Here is a 27,939-nt window from a genome sequence, read left to right as displayed (position 1 = left end):
AGCAAACTGGATGCAGTCTATCACAGTGCCATCCATTTTGTCACCAAAGCCCCATATACTACCCACCACTGCGACCTGTATGCTCTCGTCGGCTGGCTCTCGCTTCACATTCGTCGCCAGAACCACTGGCTCCAGGTCATCTATAAGTCTGTGCCAGGTAAAGCTCCGCCTTATCTCAGCTTGCTGTGTTGTTGTTGTTATTCACACTTCTTTGCTTTATCTTGGCCAGGTCGCCGTTGTAAATGGGAACTTGTTCTCAACTGACCTACTTGGTTAAATAAAGGTGGACAAAAATATATATATATATATTTTTTGTGTCACGTTCTGACCTTTATTTTCTGTGTTTTGTATTTAGTTAGTATGGTCAGGGCGTGAGTTGGGTGGGTAGTCTATGTTTGTTTTTCTAGGTTTTGGGAATTTCTATGTTTCGGCCTAGTATGGTTCTCAATCAGAGGCAGGTGTCATTAGTTGTCTCTGATTGAGAATCATACTTAGGTAGCCTGGGTTTCACTGTGTGTTTGTGGGTGATTGTTCCTGTCTCTGTGTGTGCACCAGATAGGACTGTTTTGAGTTTTCACATTTCTTGTTTTTTTTGTTAGTTTGTTCATGTGTACCTTTACGCATTAAAAAAGTACCATGGACAATTACCACGCCGCGTATTGGTCCTCTGATCCGTTTCGCCTCTCCTCTTCGGAAGAAGAGGAGGAAATTCATTACATTTTGTCCACCTTTATTTTTTTGGCGACCTGGCCAGTTTGCTGAGTATATATATATATATATATATATATATATATATATATATATATATACACACACACACACACAGTGGGGCAAAAAAAGTATTTAGTCAGCCGCCAATTGTGCAAGTTATCCCACTTAAAATTGTGCAAATAAATTCATTAAAAATCCTACAATGTGATTTTCTGGATACTTTTTCTAATTCTGTCTGTCATAGTTGAAGTGTACCTATGATTAAAATTACAGGCCTCTCAGACTCACATCAAACATCTCCAATCACTCGGCTTTTATTCACAACAAAGCCTCCTTCAGCCCAAACACCTACCTATCCTACCGGTCATCTACAAAATGTCCAACACTCTACTCAGCTAGGTAATACTAAAACCTTATCTCAGTTCACTGGCCCTCTACATATTCGAGACCCACTGGCATCTTTTTAAGTGGGAGAACTTGCACAATTGGTGGCTGACTAAATACTTTTTTGCCCCACTGTATATGGAGTGGGGGATTGCATAAGGCTTCTGGAAAATCTGATGAAGGAGAGGATGGCGGACATGAAAAAAAAGAAGGGAAGTGGAATGAGTTGTGAGTGAATATGGAATGGAGAATATCACAGAACTTTTGGAAGAGCTACAGAAGAAAATTGAACGTGACAAGAGTGAGGTTGAATTAAATGCGGTGGCAGGTACAGTGATGACCGCCGAGAAGGACCTGAGTGTAGAGGTAGGCGGTCCCCCTATAGAGAGGGAAAGAGGAGGAAGTAACCCCATTGGTAGCAATCCTAGCTTTAGGAGATTTGTAGAGTGATTTTATCAAATTTACAAACACGATACCTAAACCAAACCTTTCCAAGACACGAAAGAGGTACGGCCATTCAACCCTATCAAAAGGCCTTTTTAGCATCGAGGGAGACTGCAACACTAGGTATTTTGTTTTTGTTAGCAAGATTAATTATATCAAAGAACCTTCTGAGATTATTGGAGGACAATCTTTTAATTATGAAGCCAGTCTGATCTGGTTTGACCAACAGGGGAAGACATGACTCCAGTCTCTTAGATAGCATCTTGGTGACCAGTTTACAATCTGTGTTAAGGAGAGATATTGGTCTATATGAGGCGCACTTTAGTGGGTTTTTGCCTTTCTTGTGGATTACAGTAATCACTGCTTGAGAGAAAGACTCTGGAAAGCAGTTGTCTTCCCTGGCTTTTTTAAGTACCTCCATAAGGCAGGTGACCAACAGCTCCCTAAATTCTTTATAGAACTCTGGAGGGAAGTCATCCTCTCCAGGAGATTTATTAGAAGGTAAGGATTTAATAGCCTCCAACAATTCTGGAACTGAGAGGCGTTCACTCAAGCGCTCTCTGTCTTCCTCTGACAGGCATGGGAGGTTGAGAGAGGAGAGAAAGGAGTCGATCTCTGATAAATCATCGCTTGAATGGGAAGTGTAGAGGTCTTCATAGGATTTCTTACAAGTATTTCAGTAGGGTCATTAGTAAGAGTTTCTATAGCCTTAATTGTCCTCTTACTTTCCTCTGCTTTCAGTTGCCATGCCAATACTTTGTGAGCTTTCTCTCCAAGCTCGTAATAACGCTGTTTTGATTCAGTGATGGCCCTTTCAGCTTGATATGTGTTCAGAATATTATATTTCAGTTTTTTTACCATAAGCCTGTATAGATCTTTAGTCTGGCCTCTTTGGTAGGTTTTCTCTAGCTCTGAGATTTCAGATTCAAGGGCACTCAGTACCGCACCATGTTTTCTCTTCAGCCCTTTAGTATAGGAAATTATCTGTCCCCAAAGATAGGCCTTCAATGTGTCCCAAAGAATGAAATTGTCATGGTTTGTTTGTCAAAGTAAAAATATTGATCTGCTCTTTGATGAATGCACAAAATTCAGGTTGCTTTAGGAGTGTAGAATTTAGTCTCCAACTATATGCTCCATTTACCTTGGTAGGAATGGAAATTGATAATATCAGAGGAGAATGGTCACTCAGCAATCTGAGGAGATACTCGATATCTAACACTCTACGAAACAGTTGGGTCGATAGTAAAAATGTATCTATGCGTGTGTGTGTCTTGTGTGGGTGTGAATAAAAAGAGAAGTCCCTATCCTGTGGGTGCAACTGTCTCCAGATGTCTAGTAAATTGATATCTTTCATGAATGACATGGTGAGCTTGCCGGCTTTGGTAAGAAGTGAGGGTTTATCAGAGGACCTATCAAGAACTGTATCTAAAATCTCCTCCAACCAGTAGCCATCCTGGTGGTGCTTGAGCGACCTGAAGGAAGACATTCTGAATAAACATATGGTCATCGAAGTTAGGAGCATAAATATTCAATAGGGTCCAAGACTCTGAAAACATATGCCCCTGCACCAAAACAAACCTGCCCGAGGGATCAGAGATGGTGTTGTTGACGCAGAAGGGGATGTGTCTACTTATCAAAATTGCAGTTCCTTTTGCTTTGGCGTTAAGAGGACGCAAAAACTTGTCCTACCCATTCCCTCTTCAATTTCTTGTGTTCACTGGCTGTAAGATGTGTTTCTTGTAAAGACACAATGTAAGCCTTTAATTTCTTAATGTATGTATAGACTATTTTCCTTTTAACCGGGCTGTTAAGACCTTTTAGTGTAACATATTTAAGTGGATTAAGCATAGGTTGGGTTTCAAATGTAACCGAATGGAAATCTCTTATATGTAAATAGTCAGGAAATGTTTCAACTTTGGTTTGAAAACAGAAGTGACCTATGTGTCTCTTTAGGAAGGAAACAACAATAAACATAGAAAAAAAAATAATAATAATCCCACCCACCCCGATTGTCAGACTAAAACAACAATCCCAACAATCAAACATGAATACACTTGTAGAGATACGTTGCTGCTCGGTTTCCATCTTGCTCTTACGAGCTAAACCTTGGTGTAAACTTAAACCTGCGAGCTCTCTAAGTTGAAAACAAACATTGTGAATAGACATTTATGGCTGAATATTTACTGCCCTCGGTAAGGGCTGCTTGAGTCTCTTTTCTGAAGAGAAACATAAATGGGGGGGAAAGCAGTGGGCCTAAGCCCACTTATTTGCTTCGCCCAGTGGATATTGACTAAACCAAAATATACTCTCTTGTAAATGTAATAGAACTTCCCCCGGGGAAAAAATGGTTAGTTGAAAATGTACAAATCAATTATATCGACCGGATAGCGGGGTAAAAGGATCCAAATTCCAAGAAGATATCAGCAGTTCAGTCCGAGAAAACAAACAAACTGCATCTTATCCCCCAGAGAGAACGCCCTGGTTCAGACGTTGCATCTTATCCCCCAGAGAGAACGCCCTGGTTCAGACGTTGCATCTTATCCCCCAGAGAGACCGCCCTGGTTCAGACGTTGCATCTTATCCCCCAGAGAGAACGCCCTGGTTCAGACGTTGCATCTTATCCCCCAGAGAGACCGCCCTGGTTCAGACGTTGCATCTTATCCCCCAGAGAGAACGCCCTGGTTCAGACGTTGCATCTTATCCCCCAGAGAGAACGCCCTGGTTCAGACGTTGCAGCTTATCCCCCAGAGAGACCGCCCTGGTTCAGACGTTGCATCTTATCCCCCAGAGAGACCGCCCTGGTTCAGACGTTGCATCTTATCCCCCAGAGAGACCGCCCTGGTTCAGACGTTGCATCTTATCCCCCAGAGAGACCGCCCTGGTTCAGACGTTGCATCTTATCCCCCAGAGAGACCGCCCTGGTTCAGACGTTGCATCTTATCCCCCAGAGAGAACGCCCTGGTTCAGACGTTGCAGCTTATCCCCCAGAGAGACCGTCCTGGTTCAGACGTTGCATTTTATCCCCCAGAGAGACCGCCCTGGTTCAGACGCGGTTCAGTTATTTGAGAAAAGTGAACTCTTCTCTCGGTGTGTTGAAGAGATGGCTTCGGCCTTTGTACTGAACTTTCATCTGCGCAGGGTGGATGAGGTAGCCGGTGATGTTCTTCTTCTTCAGTGCTTTGGCGGCAGGTCTGAACTGCTTGTGACGTCTGGCGAGATCCGCGCTCATATCCGGAAAAAGGCTGGCCCTCTTTCCATCGATGGTGATGTCCCCTTTGGCTCTTGCGAGTTTCAGTATCTTCTCCCTGTCTTGGAAACGGAGGAACCTGATCAGAATGGCCCGAGAGGGCTCATCTGGCCGGGGTTTCGGGCGCTGATGCTCTGTGGGCGCGTTCGATTACCAGCGGCTTGGTGAGGTTGATTATGCCTAGGACATCCCGGGATCCAATGAGTGAAGAAACGGACCGGGTCACGGCCCTCGATGTCCTCTTTCAATCCCACCACACGGATATTACTACGTCTGCTCTGGTTCTCCATCTGGTCTACATTGTTTTTGAGGCAGGCATTGTCCTTCTGCAGTTGTATCAGAACCTGGTAATGTCGAGCGATGGTATCTTCAATTGTGCTAATGTGCAACTCAGCCTCAGTCGTTCTCAATGAGATCATTCATGGAGGATTTCAGGTCGTCAATGGAAAAATGGAGTTCAGTTCATTTCTTGTCAATTTTCATAGAAAGACCTTTGTTACCATCCTCAATTTCCCAGGGGAGAGCAGCCAGCATGTTGGCAGGCTCGCAAGAGGCTGAGAGCAACAGTCTGGAACTGTCGTCTGAGTTATGAGGGCTAATGCTAATCTTGCTAGCTGTAGCATTATCGTTATCTTGGGAATCAACAACGTTTTGGTCGTCCTTCTTGCCTCTCGGTCGGAGGTCCATGGCTCTTTGGGAAGGTAAGTACTTGACAATTTATCAGCCGATGTTAGAATATTGTTTCAATGGTGTTATTTAGGTAATAATAGAATAACTTTGAAGAGCTCGATTTGTCAACGTCTGCTCAGCTCCGCGGCATCATGTGCTCCCTACTGTTATTCCTTTTGAGTCAGAATCTCCAACCTACAAAGTCATGTAAGGATATATCAGTTATCCTGTTAGAGCTTTTGTGCGAAATCTACTGCGTTGTTTCACGTGCAACATTTCTTTTTTTTTCTTTTTTTTCACCTTTATTTAACCAGGTAGGCTAGTTGAGAACAAGTTCTCATTTGCAACTGCGACCTGGCCAAGATAAAGCATAGCAGTGTGAACAGACAACACAGAGTTACACATGGAGTAAACAATTAACGAGTCAATAATACAGTAGAAAAAAGGAGAGTCTATATACATTGTGTGCAAAAGGCATGAGGAGGTAGGCGAATAATTACAATATTGAAGATTAACACTGGAGTAATAAATGATCAGATGATCATGTACAGGTAGAGATATTGGTGTGCAAAAGAGCAGAAAATAAAATAAATAAAAACAGTATGGGATGAGCTAGGTAAAAATGGGTGTGCTATTTACCGACAGACTATGTACAGCGGCAGCGATTGGTTAGCTGCTCAGATAGCAGATGTTTGAAGTTGGTGAGGGAGATAAAAGTCTCCAACTTCAGCGATTTTTGCAATTCGTTCCAGTCACAGGCAGCAGTGAACTTGAACGAAAGGCGGCCAAATGTGGTGTTGGCTTTAGGGATGATCAGTGAGATACACCTGCTGGAGCTAGAGGATGCAAACTTCTGCCTGAAGAAGCTGGCCTTAGCTTTCCTGACTGACTGCGTGTATTGGTTCCTGACTTCCCTGAACAGTTGCATATCGCGGGGACTGTTCGATGCTATTGCAGTCCGCCGCAGGATGTTTTTGTGCTGGTCGAGGGCAGTCAGGTCTGGAGTGAACCAAGGGCTATATCTGTTCTTAGTTCTGCATTTTTTTGAACGGAGCATGCTTATCTAAAATGGTGAGGAAGTTACTTTTAAAGAATGACCAGGCATCCTCAACTGACGGGATGAGGTCAATGTCCTTCCAGGATACCCGGGCCAGGTCAGAAAGGCCTGTTCACAGAAGTGTTTTAGGGAGCGTTTGACAGTGATGAGGGGTGTCCTTTGACTGCGGCTCCGTAGCGGATACAGGCAGTGATCGCTAAGATTGTAACGGCGTTCGTCTGTTGAAGGAGAAGCGGACCAAAATGCGGCGTGGTGGTTACTCATGTTCTTTAATAAAAGTGAACGAGACATGAAATAACTTATAATATACAAAAACAACAAACGGAACGAGAAAACCTAATAAAGCCTGTCTGGTGAACAACTACACAGAGACAGGAATAATCACCCATGAAAACACTCACAGAATATGGCTGCCTAAATATGGTTCCCAATCAGAGACAACGATAAATCACCTGACTCTGATTGAGAACCACCTCAAGCAGCCATAGACTAATTAGTCACCCCACAAAACCCCAAGACAAAAAACACACCACAATAACCCATGTCACACCCTGGCCTGACCAAACAAATAAAGAAAACACAAAATACTAAGACCAAGGCGTGACAGAACGGACTCCCGGACGCACCTCAAAACCATAGGGAGGGTTCGGGTGGGCGTCTGTCCATGGTGGCGGCTCCGGCTCGGGACGTGGACCCCACTCCATAAATGTCATAGTTCCTCCCCCTCGCGTCCTGGGATAATCCACCCTCGCCGCCGACCATGGCCTAATAGTCCTCACCCAGAACCCCACTGGACTGAGGGGCTGCTAGGGACTGAGGGGCAGCTCGGGACTGAAGCAGCTCGGGACTGAGGGGTAGCTCAGGACTGAGGGGAAGCTCGGGACTGAGGGGAAGCTCGGGACTGAGGGGAAGCCCAGCACTGAGGGAAAGCCCAGCACTGAGGGAAAGCCCAGCACTGAGAGAAAGCTCAGCACTGAGAGGAAGCTCAGCACTGAGAGGAAGCTCAGGCAGGTAGTTGGCTTTTGCAGATCCTGGCTGGCTGGCGGATCTGGAAGAGTCTGGTTGACTGGCAGATCTGGAAGAGTCTGGTTGACTGGCAGATCTGGAAGAGTCTGGTTGACTGGCAGATCTGGAAGAGTCTGGTTGACTGGCAGATCTGGAAGAGTCTGGTTGACTGGCAGATCTGGAAGAGTCTGGTTGACTGGCAGATCTGGAAGATCATGGCTGACTGGCAGATCTGGAAGATCATGGCTGACTGGCGGATCTTGCTGCTCTGGCTGCTCCATGCAGACTGGCAGCTCTGGCTGCTCCATGTAGACTGGCAGCTCTGGCTGCTCCATGCAGACTGGCAGCTCTGGCTGCTCCATGCAGACTGGCAGCTCTGGCTGCTCCATGCAGACTGGCAGCTCTGGCTGCTCCATGCAGACTGGCAGCTTTGTGCAGACTGGCAGCTCTGGCTGCTCCACGCAAACTGGCAGCTCTGGCTGCTCCATGCAGACTGGCAGCTCTGGCTGCTCCATGCAGACTGGCAGCTCTGGCTGCTCCATGCAGACTGGCATTTCTGGCTGCACCATGCAGACTGGAAGCTCTGGCTGCTCTGAACAGGCAGGAGGCTCCGGCAGCGCTGTAGAGGAGGAAGGCTCTGGAAGCGCTGAACAGGCGGGAGACTCCGGCAGCGCAGGAGAGGAGAAAGGCTCCGACAGCGCTGAACAGGCGGGGGACTCCAGCAGCGCTGTAGAGGAGGAAGGCTCTGGAAGCGCTGAACAGGCGGGAGACTCCGGCCGCGCTGGAGAGGCGAGGCGCACTCTAGGCCTGATGCGTGGTGCTGGCACTGGTGGAACTGGATAGAGAACACGCACAGGAAGCCTGGTGCGGGGAGCTGCCACCGGCGGACTGGTGTGTGGAGGTGGCTCTGGATAGACCGGACTGTGCAGGCGCACTGGAGCTCTTGAGCACCGAGCCTGCCCAACCTTACCTGGCTCGATGCCCACTCTAGCCCGGCCAATACGAAGAGCTGGTATGAACCCCACCGGGCTATGCACCCGCACTGGAAACACCTTGCACTCCATTGCATAACACGGTGCCTGCCCGGTCTTTCTAGCCCCCCGGTAAGCACAGGGAGTTTGCGCAGGTCTCCTACCTGGCATAGCCATACTCCCTGTAAGCCCTTCCCCAATACATTTTTGGGGCTGACTCTCAGGCTTCCATCCGCTTCGTCGTGCTGCCTCTTCATACCAGCGCCTCTCTGCTTTCGCCGCCTCCAGTTCTTCTTTGGGGCATCGATATTCACCAGGCTGTGCCCAGGGTCCTTTTCCGTCCAATATCTCCTCCCAAGTCCAGAAGTCCTTTGATCGCTGCTCCTCACGATTAACAGGGGGAGTTGGCACAGGTCTGAACCCTGACTCTGCCACACTCTCCCTGAGCCCCCAATACATTTTTCGGGCTGACGTTCGGGTTTCCTTGCCAACCGTGTTCCCTCGTAACGGCGGCTCCTCTCTCCGGCTGCCTCTGCTCTCCTAAGTGCCTCCACCTGTTCCCATGGGAGGCGATCTCTTCCAGCCAGTATCTCCTCCCAAGTGTAACAACCATTGCCATCCAAAACGTCTTCCCATGTCCATTCCTCCTTTCGCTGCATCTGCTCTCGCTGTTGCCTGTTACCACGCCGCTCGGTCCGGGTGTGGTGGGTGATTCTGTAACGGCGTTCTTCTATCTCCTCCTCTGATGAAGAGGTAGACCAAGGATCGGACCAAAATGCGGCGTGGTGGTTACTCATGTTCTTTAATAAAAGTGAACGAGACATGAAATAACTTATAATATACAAAAACAACAAACGGAACGAGAAAACCTAATACAGCCTGTCTGGTGAACAACTACACAGAGACAGGAACAATCACCCACGAAAACACTCACAGAATATGGCTGCCTAAATATGGTTCCCAATCAGAGACAACGATAAATCACCTGACTCTGATTGAGAACCGCCTCAAGCAGCCATAGACTAATTAGTCACCCCACAAAACCACAAGACAAAAAACACACCACAATAACCCATGTCACACCCTGGCCTGACCAAACAAATAAAGAAAACACGAAATACTAAGACCAAGGCGTGACAGAGATCCTGATTGAAGACAGCGGAGGTGTATTTGGAGGGCCAGTTGGTCAGGATGACATCTATGAGGGTGCCCTTGTTTACAGATTTAGGGTTGTACCTGGTGGGTTCCTTGATGATTTGTGTGAGATTGAGGGCATCTAGCTTAGATTGTAGGACTGCCGGGGTGTTAAGCATATCCCAGTTTAGGTCACCTAACAGAACAAACTCTGAAGCTAGATGGGGGGCGATCAATTCACAAATGGTGTCCAGGGCACAGCTGGGAGCTGAGGGGGGTCGGTAGCAGGCGGCAACAGTGAGAGACTTATTTCTGGAGAGAGTCATTTTTTTAATTAGTAGTTCGAACTGTTTGGCTATGGACCTGGAAAGTATGACATTACTTTGCAGGCTATCTCTGCAGTAGACTGCAACTCCTCCCCCTTTGGCGGTTCTATCTTGACGGAAAATGTTATAGTTGGGTATGGAAATCTCAGAATTTTTGGTGGCCTTCATGAGCCAGGATTCAGACACGGCAAGGACATCAGGGTTAGCAGAGTGTGCTAAAGCAGTGAGTAAAACAAACTTAGGGAGGAGGCTTCTGATGTTGATATGCATGAAACCAAGGCTTTTTCGAACACAGAAGTCAACAAATGAGGGTGCCTGGGGACATGCAGGGCCTGGGTTTACCTCCACATCACCCGCGGAACAGAGGAGGAGTAGTATGAGGGTGCGGCTAAAGGCTATCAGAACTGGTCGCCTTGAGTGTTGGGGACAGAGAGTAAAAGGAGCAGATTTCTGGGCATGGTAGAATATATTCAGGGCATAATGCGCAGACAGGGGTATGGTGGGGTGCGGGTACAGCGGAGGTAAGCCCAGGCACTGGGTGATGATGAGAGAGGTTGTATCTCTGGACATGCTGGTTGTAATGGGTGAGGTCACCGCATGTGTGGGAGGTGGGACAAAGGAGGTATCAGGGGTATGAAGAGTGGAACTAGGGGCTCCATTGTAAACTAAAACAATGATAACTAACCTGAACAACAGTATACAAGGCATATTGACATTTGAGAGAGACATACAGCGAGGCATACAGTAATCACAGGTGTTGTATTGGGAGAGCTAGCTAAACAGTAGGTGAGACAACAACAGCTAATCAGCTAGCACAACAACAGCAGGTAAAATGGCGTTGACTAAGCAGGGAGGGTCGGATTAAATACACACAGAGCCTGAGTGCGGCTGGGGCCGACAGATAAAACATAAACAAGCAGAATGGTGTACCGTGATTAATGGACAGTCCAGCATGCATCAGCTATGTAGCCAAGTGATCAGTGTCCAGGTGGCAGCGGTGGATAGGACTGGCGAGTATTATCCAGGTAAAAAAAAACTGTCTGGCTGTGCAGAAGGTAAAGCCACTAGCTGTGGCTAACAATGACTAAATAGCTTGTAGCTAGTTAGCTGGTTAGCTTCTGGAGGTTCTTGAATGTGTTCTAAAAATTAAAAATAATAGCAATTCCGTATCACATTGGGTGAGGCAGGTTACCGGAAGGTATAATCGAATTAAAAATCAAAAAGAGATTGAAAGTAAATATGGGTCCAGTGAGTGGTTGGGCTGGCTGGGGACGCGGCGATTCAGACAGTTAGCAGGCCTGTGCTAACAAGCTAACAGTTAGTAGGCCGGGGCTGAGCAAGGTAGCAGTTAGCGGACTGGGGCTAAACAAGCTAGCAGTTAGCAGGCCGAATTAGCAAGCAAGCAGATAGCAAGGGCTAGAAAGTTAGTCTTTGGGGGACGTCGGGATGGGGTGAGTCTGTTTATGCCTCTTCATGCGGTGACATCGATAGACCGGTCGTGGGTCCGGATATTGTAGCCCAGGAGTATGCTTCGGTGGTAGCACAGGAGCTCTGGCCGGGCTAGCTTCAAGCTAAGTGGATGGAAACGCTAGCCAGGAGTAATCATCCGGGGTTGCGGTTAGCTAGTGAGCTAGTTGTGAAGATCCAGCTGAAAATGTTCCGTTTGCGGTGGGAATCCGGGGATAAAAAAATAAATAATAATAGGTCCGTTATGCTCTGGTTAGAGTCGCATTGTTCGAACTGGCGAGAGCTTTCCGAGCTAAAGGTTAGCTGATGACCGCTAGCAATGGTTTGCTGGTAGTTAGCTGGCTAGCTTCAGTTGAGGGGTTCCGGATCCGAAGTACATATAAGTAAGTACTTTAGAAAAAAAAGCAGATCCGCGCTACATTGGGTGAGGCGGGTTGCAGGAGAGTATTTCGAAGTTGAGGTTCAGCAAAATGTTTTAAAAGATATGCGAAGACAAATATGTTTAAAAACTATGTTTAAAAAAAAACAATATATACAAGGGACGCGACAAGACGTCCGACTGCTACGCCATCTTGGATTCTGAGTTTAAGAAAATACGTATTATTTATCTTTGTGTAGCATAAGATTAATCAATGTATATGAACAAACATAGATAATGAAATAAACCATTTTTCTAAAAATCTACCTGCAATAGAACATGCTGGGAAATATGATAATGATGGGTGTGGTTTGATTCAAAGTGATGGTGTATGAGTTTCAGGTCCCTCTATTAGGGTAAAACTAGGCCTTCAAAATAAGGCCTTATGAAATGCTGTACGTATGGAATTATGGCATTCTCTCCACCAGCTTCATGAGGTAGTCAACTGGAATGCATTTCAATGAACAATTATGCCTTGTTGAAGTTCATTTGTGGAATTTCTTAATTTTTTAATGCGTTTGAGCCAGTCAGTTGTGTTGTGACAATGTAGGGGTGGTATACAGAAGATAGCCCTATTTGGTAAAAGACTAAGTCCATATTATACCAAGAACAGCTCAAATAAGCAAAGAGAAACGACAGTCCATCATTACTTTAAGACATGCAGGTCAGTCAATGGGGAAAATGTCAAGAACTTTGAAAGTTTCTTCAAGTGCAGTAGCAAAAACCATCAAGCACTATGATGAAACTGGCTCTCATGAGTACCACCATAGGAAAGGAAGACCCAGAGTTACCTCTGCTGCAGAGGATAAGTTCATTGAAAAGTTACCAGCCTCAGAAATTACAGCCCAAATAAATACTTCACAGAGTTCAAGTAACAGATACATCTCAATATCAACTGTTCAGAGGAGGATGCATGAATCAGGCATTCATGGTCAAATTGCTGCAAAGAAACCACTACTAAAGGACACCAATAAGAAGAGACTTGCTTGGGCCAAGAAACACGAGCAATGGACATTAGACCGTTGGAAATCTGTCCTTTGGGCTGAGTTCAAATTTGAGATTTTGGGTTTTGAGATGCAGAGTAGGTGAACAGATGATCTCCACAAGTGTGGTTCCCACCGTGAAGTATGGAGGAGGAGATATGATGGTGTGGAGGTGCTTTGCTGGTGACACTGTCAATGATTTATTTAGAATTCAAGGCACACTTAACCAGCATAGCTACCACAGCATTCTGCAGCGATATGTCATCCTATCTGGTTTATGCTTAGTGGGACTATCATTTGTTTTTCAACAGGACAATGACCCAACACACATCCAGGCTGTGTCAGGGCTATTTGACCAAGAAGGAGAGTGATGGAGTGCTGCATCAGATGACCTGGCCTCCACAATCATCCAACCTCAACCCAATTGAGATGGTGTGGGATGAGTTGGACCGCAGAGTGAAGGAAAAGCAGCCAACAAGTGCTCAGCATATGTGGGAACTCTTTCAAGACTGTTGGAAAAGCCTCCCAGGTGAAGCTGGTTGTGAGAATGCCAAGAGTGTGCAAAGCTGTCATCAAGGCAAAGGGTGGCTACTTTGAAGAATCTAAAATGTAAATATATTTTGATATGTTTAACACTTTTTTGGTTACTACATGATTCCATGTGTTATTTCATAGTTTTGACATCTTCACTATTATTCTATAATGTAGAATATAGTAAAAAATAAAGAAAAACCCTTGAATGTGTAAGTGTCGAGAGCGAGAGAGAGAGAGAGAGAGAGAGAGAGAGAGAGTATATTTATTTTAGGATCTCACTTGGTGAAGTCCACAGTACCGAGAATGGATGAATGCAACAACTATGTCTCTGTCACTAACAAATACAGTCAAGGGTGGTAATGCTACAACTTACTGGAAAGGCGACGCACTCTGGGAAATATTAGAATAGTGCTTTACACTAAGCAGTGTCTTAATTTAACATTGTTCGGTGTCTATATGGATCCATAGACTCAACACTTTCTGTGTTATTTAGTTATTTTTTGACACTGAAGAATTTGCTGTGTTGTCATTGGTCCTGACACCTCACCTTGGGCTTGAGAGCCGACTGCTTGGCGGCGATGGAGTCCAGGTACCGGACACAGTCCATGTGGCTCTTGGTGGCGGCCATGTCGAGGGGCGTGTGGTAGTCATTGTCCAGGCACCACACGTTGGCTCCGAACGACACCAGGAAGGATAGGCAGTTGTGGTGGCCGTTGGCGGCGGCCAGGTGGAGCGGAGTGTTCCCCCAGATATCACACTTGTCCTGGTCACCTCTGGGAGAGGGAGAGAGGGAAAAGGAACAGAGGGATTAAGAGCATATGTTACAGAGTACACAATAAAACATACTTAGGCCTTTTACTCCTACTGCAGCATCGGCCATCAATAACAGCTGTCATCAGAATAAGTACTCAAATTATAAATGTTTATGGAGAACATTTAATTCTACGAATAGGTGTAACCTAATTCCAGGAAACGGGGCCATAGTGTATGTACTTATGTGTGTGACACAGGGTTTGCACAGAGAATTATATTTCACTTCCTGCTTTGCGGGTCAGGGTCCCTCCCCTTCCTGTGTTCCCCCCGTTGTGGTGTGATCAATAATTGACTGGGTGCAGGTAAAACATTACAGTGGTGTTACCATGTATTATTCAACACATGGACTGAGAGTCTTTTTTCTCACAGACACCCAGAGAAACTGTGACTACACAGAGCCACAAGGTCAACACCTGTGCCATGTCCAGATGCCAAACGTTGCCGAACGTGATTCCTTATTCTACATGCCAGCGAGGCATGTTTGTTTTACATAGCATACAGTGACTTCGGAAAGTAATCAGATCCCTTGACTTTTTCCACATTTACAGCCCTACTCTAAAAAAAAGAAATATTTTTATTTTATTAACTAGGCAAGTCAGTTAAGAAAAAATTCTTATTTACACTGACGGCTTACCAAAAGGCAAAAGGCCTCCTGCGGGGACAGGGGCTGTGATAATTTGTTTTTATTTATTTAATATATAAACTCAGCAAAAAAAGAAACGTAACTTCTTCAAGATCCTGGCTTTCAAAGATAATTAGTAAAACTCCAAATAACTTCACAGATCTTCATTGTAAAGTGTCACATGCATGATGCTGGAGAGATGAAGCAGGTACGGGGAGTCAAACATTTAATATAGAACGGACATGGAAGGAGAAAGAAACAGCATCAGCAAACAAGTAATACAGACAAAAAAACAATTAATGCAGCAGCAGGGAACAGAGCAAGGGAACTGACAAATATAGGGGAGAAAATAAACAGGTGATGACTGAGTCCAGGTGAGTCCAGGTGAGTCCAGTATCGCTGATGGGCGTGACGAGGGAAGGCAGGTGTGCGTAATAGATGGCAGGAGTGCGTGATGCAGGGCAGTAAAGGGTATAAACACTGTTTCCTATGCATGTTCAATGAACCATAAACAATTCATCAACATGAACCTGTGGACACTAACAGCTTACAGACGGTAGGCAATTAAGGTCACAGTTATGAAAACTTAGGACACTAAAGAGGCCTTTCTACTGACTGAAAAACACCAAAAGAAAGATGCCCAGGGTCCCTGCTCATCTGCGTGAACGTGGCTGCTTAGGCATGCTTCAAGAAGGTATGAGGACTGCAGATGTGGACAGGGCAATAAATTGCAATGTCTGTACTGTGAGACGCATAAGACAGAGCTACAGGGAGACAGCAAGGACAGTTGTGGCAGACCACGTGTAACAACAACTGCACAGGATCAGTACATCCAAACATCACACCTGCGGGACAGGTACAGGATGGCAACAACAACTGCCCAAGTTACACCAGGAAAGCACAATCACTCCATCAGTGCTCAGACTGCCCGCAATAGGCTGAGATGCTGGACTGAGGACTTGTAGGCCTGTTGTAAGGCAGGTCCTCACCAGACACCAGACAGGGCTGGCAAAAAGTGCTCTTCACTGACGAGTCACGGATTTGTCTCACCAGGGGCGATGATAGGATTCGCGGTTATCGTCGAAGGAATGATCGTTACACCGAGGCCTGTACTCTGGAGCGGGATCGATTTAGAGGTGGAGAGTCCGTCATGGTCTGGGGCGGTGAGTCACAGCATCATCAGACTGAGCTTGTTGTCATTGCAGGCAATCTCAACACTGTGCGTGACAGGGAAGACATCCTCCTCCCTCATGTGGTACCCTTCCTGCAGGCTCATCCTGACATGACCTTCCAGCATGACAATGCCACCAGCCATACTGCGTGATTTCCTGCAAGACAGGAATGTCGGTGTTCTGCCATGTCCAGCGAAGATCCCGAATCTCAATCCCATTGAGCACATCTGGGACCTGTTGGATTGGAGGGGGAGGGCTAGGGCAATTCCCCCCAGAAATGTCCGGGAACTTGCAGGTGCCTTGGTGGAAGAGTGGGGTAACAACTCACAGCAAGAATTGGCAAATCTGGTGCAAGCCATGAGGAGGAGATGCACTGCAGTACTTAATAAAGCTGGTGGCCACACCAGATACTGACTGTTACTTTTGATTTTGACCCCCCTTTTTTCAGGGACATATTATTCCATGTATGTTAGTCACATGTCTGTGGAACTTGTTCAGTTTATGTCTGTCTCAGTTGTTGAATCTTGTTAAGTTCATACAAATATTTACATATGTTAAGTTTGCTAAAAAATAAACACAGTTGACAGTGAAAGGACGTTTATTTATTTGCTGAGTTGTGTGTGTGTGTATATATCAGTTGAAGTCTGAAGTTTACATACACCAAATACATTTAAACTCTGTTTTTCAGAATTCCTGACGTTTAATCCTCGTAAAAAGTCCCTGTCTTAGGTCAGTTAGGATCACCATTTTATTTTAAGAATGTGAAATGTCAGAATAATAGTAGAGAGAATGATTGCTTTCAGCTTTTATTTATTTCATCACATTCCCAGTGGGTCAGAAGTTTACATGCACTCAATTAGTATTTGGTAGCATTGCCTTTAAATTGTTCAACTTGTGTCAAGCGTTTCAGGTAGCCCGCCACAACCTTCCCACAATAAGTTGGGTGAATTTGTGATGGCCACTCCAATACCTTGACTTTGTTGTCCTTAAGCCATTTTGCCACAACTTTGGAAGTATGCTTGGGGTCATTCTCCATTTGGAAGACCCATTTGCGACCAAGCTTTAACTTCCTGACATGTCTTGAGATGTTGCTATAATATATCCACATAATTTTCCTTCCTCATTAAGCCATCTATTTTGTGAAGTGCACCAGTCCCTCCTGCAGCAAAGCAGCCACACAACATGATGCTGCCACCCCCATGCTTCACGGTTGGGATGGTGTGCTTCGGCTTGCAAGCAACCCCTTTTTCCTCCAGATGATGGTCATTATGGCCAAACAGTTCTGTTTTTGTTTCATCAGACCAGAGGACATTTCTCCAAAAAGTACAATCTTTGTCCCCATGTGCAATTGCAAACCGTAGTCTGGGTTTTTTATGGCGGTTTTGGAGCAGTAGCTTCTTCCTTGCTGAGCGGCCTAACAGGTTATGTCGATATTGGACTCGTTTCACTGTGGATATAGATACATTTGTACCCCTTTCCTCCAGCATCTTGCTGTTGTTCTGGGATTGATTTGCACCTTTCGCACCAAAGTACGTTCATCTCTAGGAGACAGAACACGTCTCCTTCCTGAGCAGTATGACGACTGTGTGGTCCCATGGTGTTTATACTTGGGTACTATTGTTTGTACAGATGAACATGGTACCTTCAGGCATTTGAAAATTTCTCCCAAGGATGAACCTGACTTGTGGAGGTCTACAAAACAAAAATCTGAGGTCTTGGCCGATTTCTTTTGATTTTCCCTCAATGTCAAGCAAAGAGACACTGAGTTTGAAGGTTGGCCTTGAAATACTTCCACAGGTACACCTCCAATTGACTCAAATAATGTCAATTAGCCTAGCTGTTAGCTGTTTAAAGGCACAGTCAACTTAGTGTATGTACACTTCTGACCAACTGGAATTGTGATACAGTGAATAATAAGTGAAATTATCAGTCTGCAAACAATTGTTGGAAAATAACTTGTGTCATGCACAAAGTAGATGCCCTATCCGACTTGCCAAAACTATAGTTCATTAACAAGACATGTTGGAGAGGTTGAAAAAATAGTTTTAATGACTCTAACCTAAGTGTATGTAAACGTCCGACTTCAACTGTAAATATAGGACAAAACACACATCACGACAAGAGAGACAACACTACATAAAGAGAGACCTAAGACAACAATCTAGCAAGGCAGCAACACATGATAACACAGCATGGTACTGTAGCAGCACAACATGACAACAACATGGTAGCAGCACAAAACATGGTACAAACATTATTGGGCACAGACAACAGCACGAAGGGCAAGAAGGTAGAGACAACAATACATCACGCAAAGCAGCCACAACTGTCAGTAAGTGTCCATGATTGAGTCTTTGAATGAAGAGATTTGTATAAAACTGTCCAGTTTGAGTGTTTGTTGCAGCTCGTTCCAGTCGCTAGCTGCAGCGAACTGAAAAGAGGAGCGACCCAGGGATGTGTGTGTGCTTTGGGTACCTTTAACAGAAAGTGACTAGCAGAACAGATGTTGTATGTGGAGGATGAGGGCTGCAGTAGATATCTCAGATAGGGGGAGTGAGGGCTAAGAGGGTTTTATAAATAAGCATCATCCAGTGGGTCTTGCAACGGATATAAAGATTACCAGTTTACAGAGGAGTATAGAGTGCAGTGATGTGTCCAATAAGGAGCATTGGTGGCAAATCTGATAATAAAGAACATCTAGCCGCTCGAGAGCACCATTACCTGCCGATCTATAAATGATGTCTCCGTATTCTAGCATGGTCATCTGAATAAGGGTTAGTTTGGCAGCTGGGGTGAAAGAGGAGCGATTTCGATAGAGGAAACCAAGTCTAGATTTAACTTTGGCCTACAGCTGTGATATGTGCTGAGAGACGGGCAGTGTACCGTCTAGCCATACTCCCAAGTACTTGTACGAGGTGACAACCTCAAGCTGCAGGTTGTATTACAACCGCCTGTGATTGGGAGTCCCATAGGGCGGCGCACAATTTTCCCAGTGTCATCCGGGTTTGGCCGGTGTAGGCCATCATTGCAAATAAGAATTTGTTCTTAATAACCTCTTGTGACGAGCAAACCCGTATCCGAGAGCGTAATCATAGCCTCAAATGCATTATTAGCATAACGCAACGGACATAAATACCCCTAGAAACCTTTCGTGAAAATCGCAAATGAAATGAAATAAATATATTCAAACACAAGCTTAGCCTTTTGTTAACAACACTGTCATCTCAGATTTTCAAAATATGCGTTACAGCCAACGCTAGACAAGCATTTGTGTGAGTTTATCATAGCATTATGCTATGCTAGCTCTGCTGGCAGCAGGCAACATTTTCACGAAAATAAGAAAAGCAACCAAATTAAATAATTTACCTTTGAAGAACTTTGGATGCTTTCACTCAGGAGACTCCAAGTTAGATAGCAAATGTTATTTGCTAGATTTTTTTTTTTTTGAAGGTGAAATAGCTCCCGTTTCTTCATCATGCTTAGCTGAGAATTCGACCGGAAAATGCTGCAACTATAACGCCAAACTTTTTCAAAATTTGCTCCATAATATCGACAGAAACACGGCAAACGTTGTTTAGGATCCATCCTCAAGGTGTTTTTAACATATATATTCAATAATATATCCGTCAAGGCAATTGGTTTCTCATAAGAAGCGATTGGAAAAATGGCTACCTCAGTATTTTACGCAAGATTTTCTGCGGGAGACACCATGTGACCACATGCTATATATGGTCCCTTACAGCCATTCTTCAATGGAAATGCCTAAAAAGACGTCACAATGCTGTAGACACCTTGGGGAATACGTGGAAAACGTAAGCTCATTCGTAGCTCATTCACAGCCATATAAGGAGTCATTGGCATGAGGCGGTTTCAAAAAATGCGGCACCTCCTAGTTGGATTTTTATCTGGGTTTCGCCTGTAACATAGGTTCTGTGGCACTCACAGACAATATCTTTGCAGTTTTGGAAACGTCAGAGTGTTTTCTTTCCAAAGCTGTCAATTATATGCATAGTCGAGCATCTTTTCGTGACAAAATATATTGTTTAAAACGGGAACTATTTTTCATCCAAAAAATGTAATAGCGCCCCCTAATGCATAACTGGTTTAATTGACTTGCGTAGTTAAAGTTTAAATAACATTTAAAAATGAAAAAGCTCTAAACCCTCAAAGTAGTTGAAGGGGGTTAATAAATGATGTTATGATAAACTGTAAGGTCTCCTCTTCAGGAGAGTGTGTGTGTGTTAAAACCTGTTTTTGAGTGTTGTGACCTTCAGACACTCTCAGAAGGCGTTTAACGTTCAGACTCCTCCTGTCTGGATCCCACCGTGGTTATCTGGTTTTCTGAGAACACAAAGCTGCCACAGACTTGATGAACTCAGCCACCTGTCAGAAGATGCTTATACTCGTTCACATTTTTATGACTATACTTGTGATGAAAGGTCAAGTTTCAGTCGATCCCACTTCTGAGCTTTAATTGCTGATAAGATGGTTACTGCTGTCAAGGGAGGTTAGATTTATTAAAATGTTGTTGCCAGGGAAACTCACACAAGGAGGAATGAGAGAGGCTATATGAGTTACAGGATGTCTTAGACATTTTGCAGAACTTGGGGAACTATCATATACTGTTATACTGTACTCTGTACCATCTTCTGCCTACAATTGTATTACTAAAATGAGTATTTCAATACTTAAACAAAGAGTCTGTGTTTTCTTTCCATTACCAATGTATGTTTGATAAGACCTGATCATTTGTTGAAGAAATTGTAGTAATCACACCTAGTAATCACACCTGTGGGGAGAGGGGCATTCTTCTTACCAAACTACAAGACCTTTGTTTTGGAGGTGTTCAGGACAAGGTTAAGGGTAGATAAAGCTTGTTGGACACTAAGAAAGCTTTGTTGTAGAGCATTTAACACAAAATCCAGGGAGGGGCCAGCTGTGTATAATACTCGATCATCTGCATATAAATGGATGAGAGAGCTATGTTGTTGATGTAAATTGAGAAGAGCATGGGTCCTAGGATCGAGCCTTGGGGTACTCCCTTGGTGACAGGCAGTAGCTGTCATGTGCCTTTTACTGAGGACTGGCCACTCTACCATAAAGCCCTGATTGGTGCAGAGCTGCAGAGATGGTTGTCCTTCAAAAAGATTCTCCCATCTCCACAGAGGAACTATAGAGCTCTGTCAGAATGACCATCAAGTTTTTAGTCACCTCCTTGACCTTCTCAATTGCTCAGTTTGGCCCTGCGGACAGCTCTAGGAAGAGTCTTGGTGGTTCTTCTTCCATTTAAGAATGATGGAGGCCACTGTGTTCTTGGGGACCTTCAGTTCCACAGACATTTTTTGGTACCCTTCCCCAGATCTGTGCCTTGACACAGTCCAGTCTCAGAGTTCTACAGACAATTCCTTCAACCTCGTGGCTCGGTTTTTGCTCTGACATGCACTGTCAACTGTGGGACCTTAACTAGACAGGTGTGTGCCTTTCCAAATCATGTCCAATCAATTGAATTTACCACAGGTGGACTCCAATCAAGTTGTATAAACATCTCAAGCATGGTCAATGGAAACAGGATGCACCTGAGCTCAATTTCGAGTCTCATAGCAAAGGGTCTGAATACTCATGTAAATAAGTTATTTCTGGGGGGTTTTAAAAATACATTTCCAAAAGTTTCTAAAAACCTGTTTCACTTTGTCATTATGGGGTATTGTGTGTAGATTGCTGAACAAAATGTTTTTTAAAAAATTCATTTTTAGAATAAGGCTGTAACGTAACAAAATGTGGAAAAAGTGAAGGGGTCTGAATACTTTCCAAAGGCCCTGTATTTCTATCAGAATGTTGCAAAATGTGCCCCCTCTGGCTGCTAATCTCTACCCTAACTTCTACATGTCTGTAAAAACTAATCTTGGATCAGTTCCCCCTCTGTCCATATAATCGTATTCATTCTGATCTGAAAGGCCAAACTGTTCCTGAATTACTACTCTGAAAATATACATATGGGCCCATATCCTGGCATAAGGTAGTCAATACAGCAGGGCTGCCCAACCCTCTTCCTGGAGATCTACTGTCCTGTAGGTTTTCAGCCCAACACTAATTTAGCAGTTCTGATTCAGCTAGTTAAGCAGCTAATTAGTAGAATCAGGTGTGTTAAACTAGGGTTGGACTGAAAACCCACAGGACAGTAGATCTCCAGGAAGAGGGTTGGGCAGTCATGTAATACAGTATCAATTAGTAAAACAATTAGTAAGACAGATCAAATAAAATTTGATTTGATCTGTTTTACTAATTGTGAATATTCTGATACTTCCTACTAACACATTTGATCCTTCATGCATTTATAAATTCGATGTGCATCGTCATGTTTTGACTCTCCACCTACAGATTACGTCTCATGGTCAATTGTGCTTGACTATCAACAAGACAACCAAGGGATCTGACCCAACAGTCAGCCAACCCTACCCTATGGCCCAGTTACAGACCAAAACAATGGTTGTTGTTACGTAATTAAAACACAGCCTCGTCACTTTTTTGTTTTATGTATAATTGTTTAGAAAATAGGCTACAGCTTCTGATATCCAAATCTGTTTGCTCAATCTCTAATCTCTGTGGAATAGACATGGCTGGAATGCAGTTTTAACCCATCAGCATTCAGGATTAGACCCACCCATTGTATAACGAAAAATAATAATACACAAATAGAAAAAGCATAACTTGTATGAAATATGTTACACAGTCAGAGCATCTCCATTCAGTGCTTATTAGTCCAAGATTAAGCAATATGGATCTGGGAAACCACCCAGACCTACATGTACAGCCCCATTCTTTTCTTTTTACCTTCTAGATAAGAAAACAAAGAGGCCTGTAAAATGCAGAAAAGAGGTAGGACCAGATCAGCATAGTTCAATTACAGCAAACTGCTTTTACCTTCTAGCAGGCCCTCTGACCTTCACCACAGCTCTGGTCCTGTCCATCCTTAGCTCATCCACCTTCAGCCTGGCCCTGTGGTGTAGCATCAGTCCCCTGGAAGTGTTGTTAGAGGACCAGTCTGCCCAATTAGTCCTATCTGTCACCCTGACCTTTCCTCTTCTGCTAATATCTATGCTGTTAATATCTACGCAACACCTCTGCCACTACAGCTTCTCTCAGACATCAGCCTCTACTGCTCTCTCCACACTTAATTACCACCATGTCTTATAAACCTGTCACTAAGGTCTTGACATATCCCTCAAGTCTCGACCCTACCATCCCCCTCTCCTCCTCTACTGTCTCTCCTCCACGTCTCTATTCCTCGAGTCTCGACCCTACCCTCCTCCTCTGCCCTCTCTACCTACCCTCCTCTGCCCTCTCTCCCTACCCTCCTCCTCTGCCCTCTCTCCCTACCCTCCTCCTCTGCCCTCTCTCCCTACCCTCCTCCTCTGCCCTCTCTCCCTACCCTCCTCCTCTGCCCTCTCTCCCTACCCTCCTCCTCTGCCCTCTCTCCCTACCCTCCTCCTCTGCCCTCTCCCCTACCCTCCTCCTCTGCCCTCTCTCCCTACCCTCCTCCTCTGCCCTCTCTCCCTACCCTCCTCCTCTGCCCTCTCTCCCTACCCTCCTCCTCTGCCCTCTCTACCTACCCTCCTCCTCTGCCCTCTCTCCCTACCCTCCTCCTCTGCCCTCTCTCCCTACCCTCCTCCTCTGCCCTCTCTCCCTACCCTCCTCCTCTGCCCTCTCTCCCTACCCTCCTCCTCTGCCCTCTCTCCCTATCCTCTTCCTCCTAATCTCTTCTGCTCTCCTGGGTGCTGTGTCAACCATAGTGGGTTGTCATAGGACAGGGCTCTCTTAAATAGGGAGTAAATACTATACCCTTTCCATCCAAACCTGCTTTGTCCAGCACTTAAACCTTCAACAAAAGAGAGGGCTTTTTACCTATACTGTACACAAAGGTGCTTCAGTAGCTGAAAGAGTAGCTGATTTATCGAATGATAATATAGCCTTACTCCTAAATCCTGAGTCTCTCTTGTTTCCCATTGAAAGTCAGAAAGCACCATTGATAGACCACTGAGGGTGTACAGTGACATACAGTAATACAGTAGGTCCTAATTAGGTGATGTATGCCTAGTGGTTTTTTGTGTGCAACAAAGAGTATAGCTGTTATCTAGCGAACAATATGGTAAAAGGAGTGGGCCCTTTCAAAAGTTGATCTGATTGAAAACAGCATTTTCATATGTAATTCAACTGGATGTATTACATAGGGAGGAAGGCCCTGTGATACATAACGTGATACATTAATTCAACTCGTAATCAAAGCTACCATCAATGAATATGATTCCACTCCACCCCTTCACTACTACTACTTATAGCTGCGGGAACTAGGAGTACCGAGGGTGCTGCAGCACCCCCTGATATATTGAAATTAAATAAATAAAATATATATTTTTAAAAAGTGTTAACGGGTGCAATAAATCTAACTAACTGATTGGCTTAGTTCAGAAAAATGCATGTTTGATCTTTGAAACATAAAATTAATCAATCAATCAATCAATGTACAAACACAGATATTAACAACTTTTTTATCAACCTGCAGTAGAGTATGCTCAGAAATATGATAATAATGAGTGTGGTTTCGATGGGACTGTTTTACCCTCAACAGTGTAAAACAATAACTCTGGTTATTAACACCAACAAATGGGAGTTATTTTTAGGGATGCACGATATATCTGTGAAGATATCGGAATCGGACGATATTAGCTAAAAATACCAACATCGACATCGTCCCAATGTCTAGCGTAACGTCGATGTGCAAAACCGATGTCAAAGTTGACGTGCAGACCTATATATAACGTACATGACGTAATGACGCCACGTCATATTTTGCGCTACACGTGCAACACAGCATTCCTAAACTAGCCCACAATGTCTGCTGTGTGGATCGAGCAGTCAACAAGTTGAGCAGAAAGAGTTAAACAAATTCAGTGAGACAACTCAATGGCAAAATCCATTAACACCAAGATAATGGTATTCATTGCCCTTGACAATCAACTGTTCTCTGTCCTGGGTGATGTTGACTTTCGCCGACTGGTCGAGCACCAGTACACACTACCAAGTGAGCTATTTTTCTGATGTTGCCCTACCGGTGTTACACAGTAATAGCGTCACTGCTATTAGCTTCACAAATGACATTTGGACCAGAAATATCAGCCCCATAAACATGCTGAGTCTGACAGCACAGTGGGTTGTCAAGGATTTCGTACTGAGGAAAGTCGTACTTCATGCACATGAATGTGCTGGTTCTCATACCACTGCTGCCATTTCAATGGCATTAGAGAACACATTTGAAACTTGGAAACACTAGCTATCTCCATTCGAACAACAGACTCGAGAAATTAGCTCATCAACTGCGCCTGCAGCAGAAGTGATACCCTCCGTCATGCATTGAAACACTTGCTCAACAAAACTGCCGACACAGGCTGTGAACCAGCGATTCAGTGGCATTCTCTCTTTACTGTGTCGCCACCATGCCCGATGCTATGTACAAGGACTACTACTTCAATCCAGACAAGAAACAGGGTTTACGTGAAATGTTACATATGCAGCTGGACAGATGGAAACGGACACAGTGACAGCGCGCACTGAGGAAGAGAGGCCACAGACAGACAGAGCTAAAACTTCACTGCTTGACATGTATGATGAAATCCTGGTTGAGACTGAAACGACTGAACAAATGAACAACGAAACAGTACAGCAAGTAAGTGAAAGAAATATGTTTTGATGATGTTTTACTGGTAATGGGGACATCCGTAAAGGCCAACAAAATAACTTTTTGGTCCGTGTGGTGTGTGTGTAACCTTTATTTAACTAGGCAAGTCAGTTAAAAAACTATTCTTATTTACAATGACGGCCTACCCCGGCCAAACCCGGAACACATTGGGCCAGTTGTGCGCCGCCCTATGGGAGTCCCAATCACGGCCAGATGTGATACAGCCTGGATTCGAACCAGGGACTGTAGTGACGCCTCTTGTGCTGAGATGCAGTGCCTTAGACCGCTGCGTCCATGTGTGTGTGTTAACTATTTAACTGTACTAGAATGCTTAAAAGGCCGCTAATATTTTTTGGGCAAAGAAAACATTGGTTATCGGTATCGGCCAAAAATGTAATATTGGTGCATCACTAGTTATTTTACTCCACTTAATGCCACTCTTACAGAGCGAAAAATCAACACTGGCAGAAATAATGTAGAATACAATCTCAAGTTGAATTGCATGTTCAGTCAAGCTAAACTTCTAAGCTGAGTTAACATACAATTATACTTGAGAATGTATGTTGGATCAGACATGCCCAAAAGTTGAACAAACTCACAATCTTATTGCAACTAGTTGCCTTACAATTGTAAATTGAAGCAACATATTTTTTTCAAGTGTGTGTCTGTGAAGGTGCTTGCGTGTGTGCGTGCATGCATGTATAAGTATTCACGCCACATGGTTGTGAATGGGTATGTGAGAGAATGTTGGGTAGGCCATCCTCCTGCCAGTGACCTTTGCCTTTAATTAGGCTGTTAAAATGGAGGCAAAGAGCTGTCCATTACATCAACAGCACGGTTGGATGGGGTGAGGAGGGCGAAACCAGCCAACATAAATCCTGAGCTGGCACTAACAGTCATTTGAATGTACATTTTGTTCCTAGACAGTAATCAGGGCTTCAACCAGCTGACTGGAGGTTTTAGTAGTCTTTTGTAGCTCAACTTCAGGATGGTGGTTTCGATTCCAGTGACCACCTATAGGTAAAATGAGCTGTATATCAGAGATAAGATCTTATATATACATACTAGTCACCTCTTTAGCCTATATATGGCTCTTTCTACTGACTTTTCAGATGGAAGGAAGTGAGATGTGCACATTGCCATGTGACAGTGACACCTCCACACCTGTTTGTTGATAGTTCAACAGGTAGACCCGATTTGCAAAGGGGAAAGCTGAGCAAAATGTTAAGTTAATTGCCTTGGTGATGAGTTGCGATTGAAGCTATTGTCTGTGCTATAGGCTGCTTAGGAAACTTAACGACACTTACCCTCTTCCCACAATAAGCCGGAGCGCGTCAAGGTTGCCGTGGTACGCAGCCCATAAAGTCGGTGTCATTCCATCTTCATCAGGCGCATTCAGCTCCTTCCGAGTGGCCTCTCTGAGTAGGTCCAGGTAGCCATCCCGGGCCGCCCGGTGGTACTTGTCGTTCATGGTGCCTATGGCTCCGGTAGCCTGGCTCACGGTCGCTTATTTGGCATCAAGGCGAAGAGCTTGCTCTCCGAAGGGGCAGGTTTGTCCTAAAGGCGCGGGGTGTCATTGGGTCTTCGGTTGTTGCTTCCCTCCGGAAGGAGGTAGTGACTACCGGGGACTGTGGAGAGAAAGAAGCCGGAGCGGTTGCCAGGGACACACTAAGCAGTTGTCAAACAGGGAGGGGTTGTCGCCTCCTAGACCTGTGCAGATCCTCGAGATCTCACTGTAACCATTTGTTTTTGTTTGAACCTACTGAGCACAATTAATTGTGAACGCATTTATTCATTAAACATATTCAACTCAGTCTGAGTTTGGCAAGTATCCAAAAGATTGCAGGTTCGAATCCCTGAGCCTGTGTTATGCCGAAAATCCCCCCCAACCTTTTTTAAATTTTGTGGCTGGTCAAATACTTTCTATAGAACAAACTTCACTTCAGGATAGGCAACCGAAATGAATCATTAATGTATGTGTGTTATATTAAAGCAATAAACATTTCAGAACAACTATGCCTTAATTATTATCCCTACACTTTCAAAAACACTCGTCGAATAAGACATGGGAGAGATGACGAATTTTGGACAAGACATTTATTTATAGACTAATACAAATCGGTAGATTTAGGTACGGCGACAAATGCATCCGCACAGGGCGGCATCTTGCCGGGGGCGGCACGGGCGCCCCCTGGTGCGGGCGGGGCGAATGAGGGGGTTTAAGGGGGGGGTTCACTCAGTGCGCTATA

The 27,939-nt window shown here is 44.7% G+C and overlaps 1 protein-coding gene across 1 annotated transcript in view; it reads right to left on the bottom strand.

Annotated features, from left to right (window-relative positions):
* Positions 1-27,729, bottom strand: part of LOC118397411 (pre-mRNA splicing regulator USH1G-like) — a 39,658-nt gene extending 11,929 nt beyond the window's left edge. Inside the window, exons 1-2 of the mRNA XM_035792134.2 lie at positions 26,998-27,729; positions 13,898-14,123 (exon numbers count right to left, since the gene is read on the bottom strand). Coding sequence (XP_035648027.2) covers positions 13,898-14,123; positions 26,998-27,161 — 390 coding nt within the window. The 5' untranslated portion in view covers positions 27,162-27,729. The remainder of the gene's footprint in view (positions 1-13,897; positions 14,124-26,997) is intronic.
* Positions 27,730-27,939: the final 210 nt, after the last annotated feature.

Source organism: Oncorhynchus keta, chromosome 2 (assembly GCF_023373465.1).
Source record: "Oncorhynchus keta strain PuntledgeMale-10-30-2019 chromosome 2, Oket_V2, whole genome shotgun sequence".
Lineage (NCBI taxonomy): Eukaryota > Metazoa > Chordata > Actinopteri > Salmoniformes > Salmonidae > Oncorhynchus > Oncorhynchus keta.
Note: the sequence above shows the minus strand (reverse complement) of the source record. Positions and strands in the feature narration are given on the sequence as shown.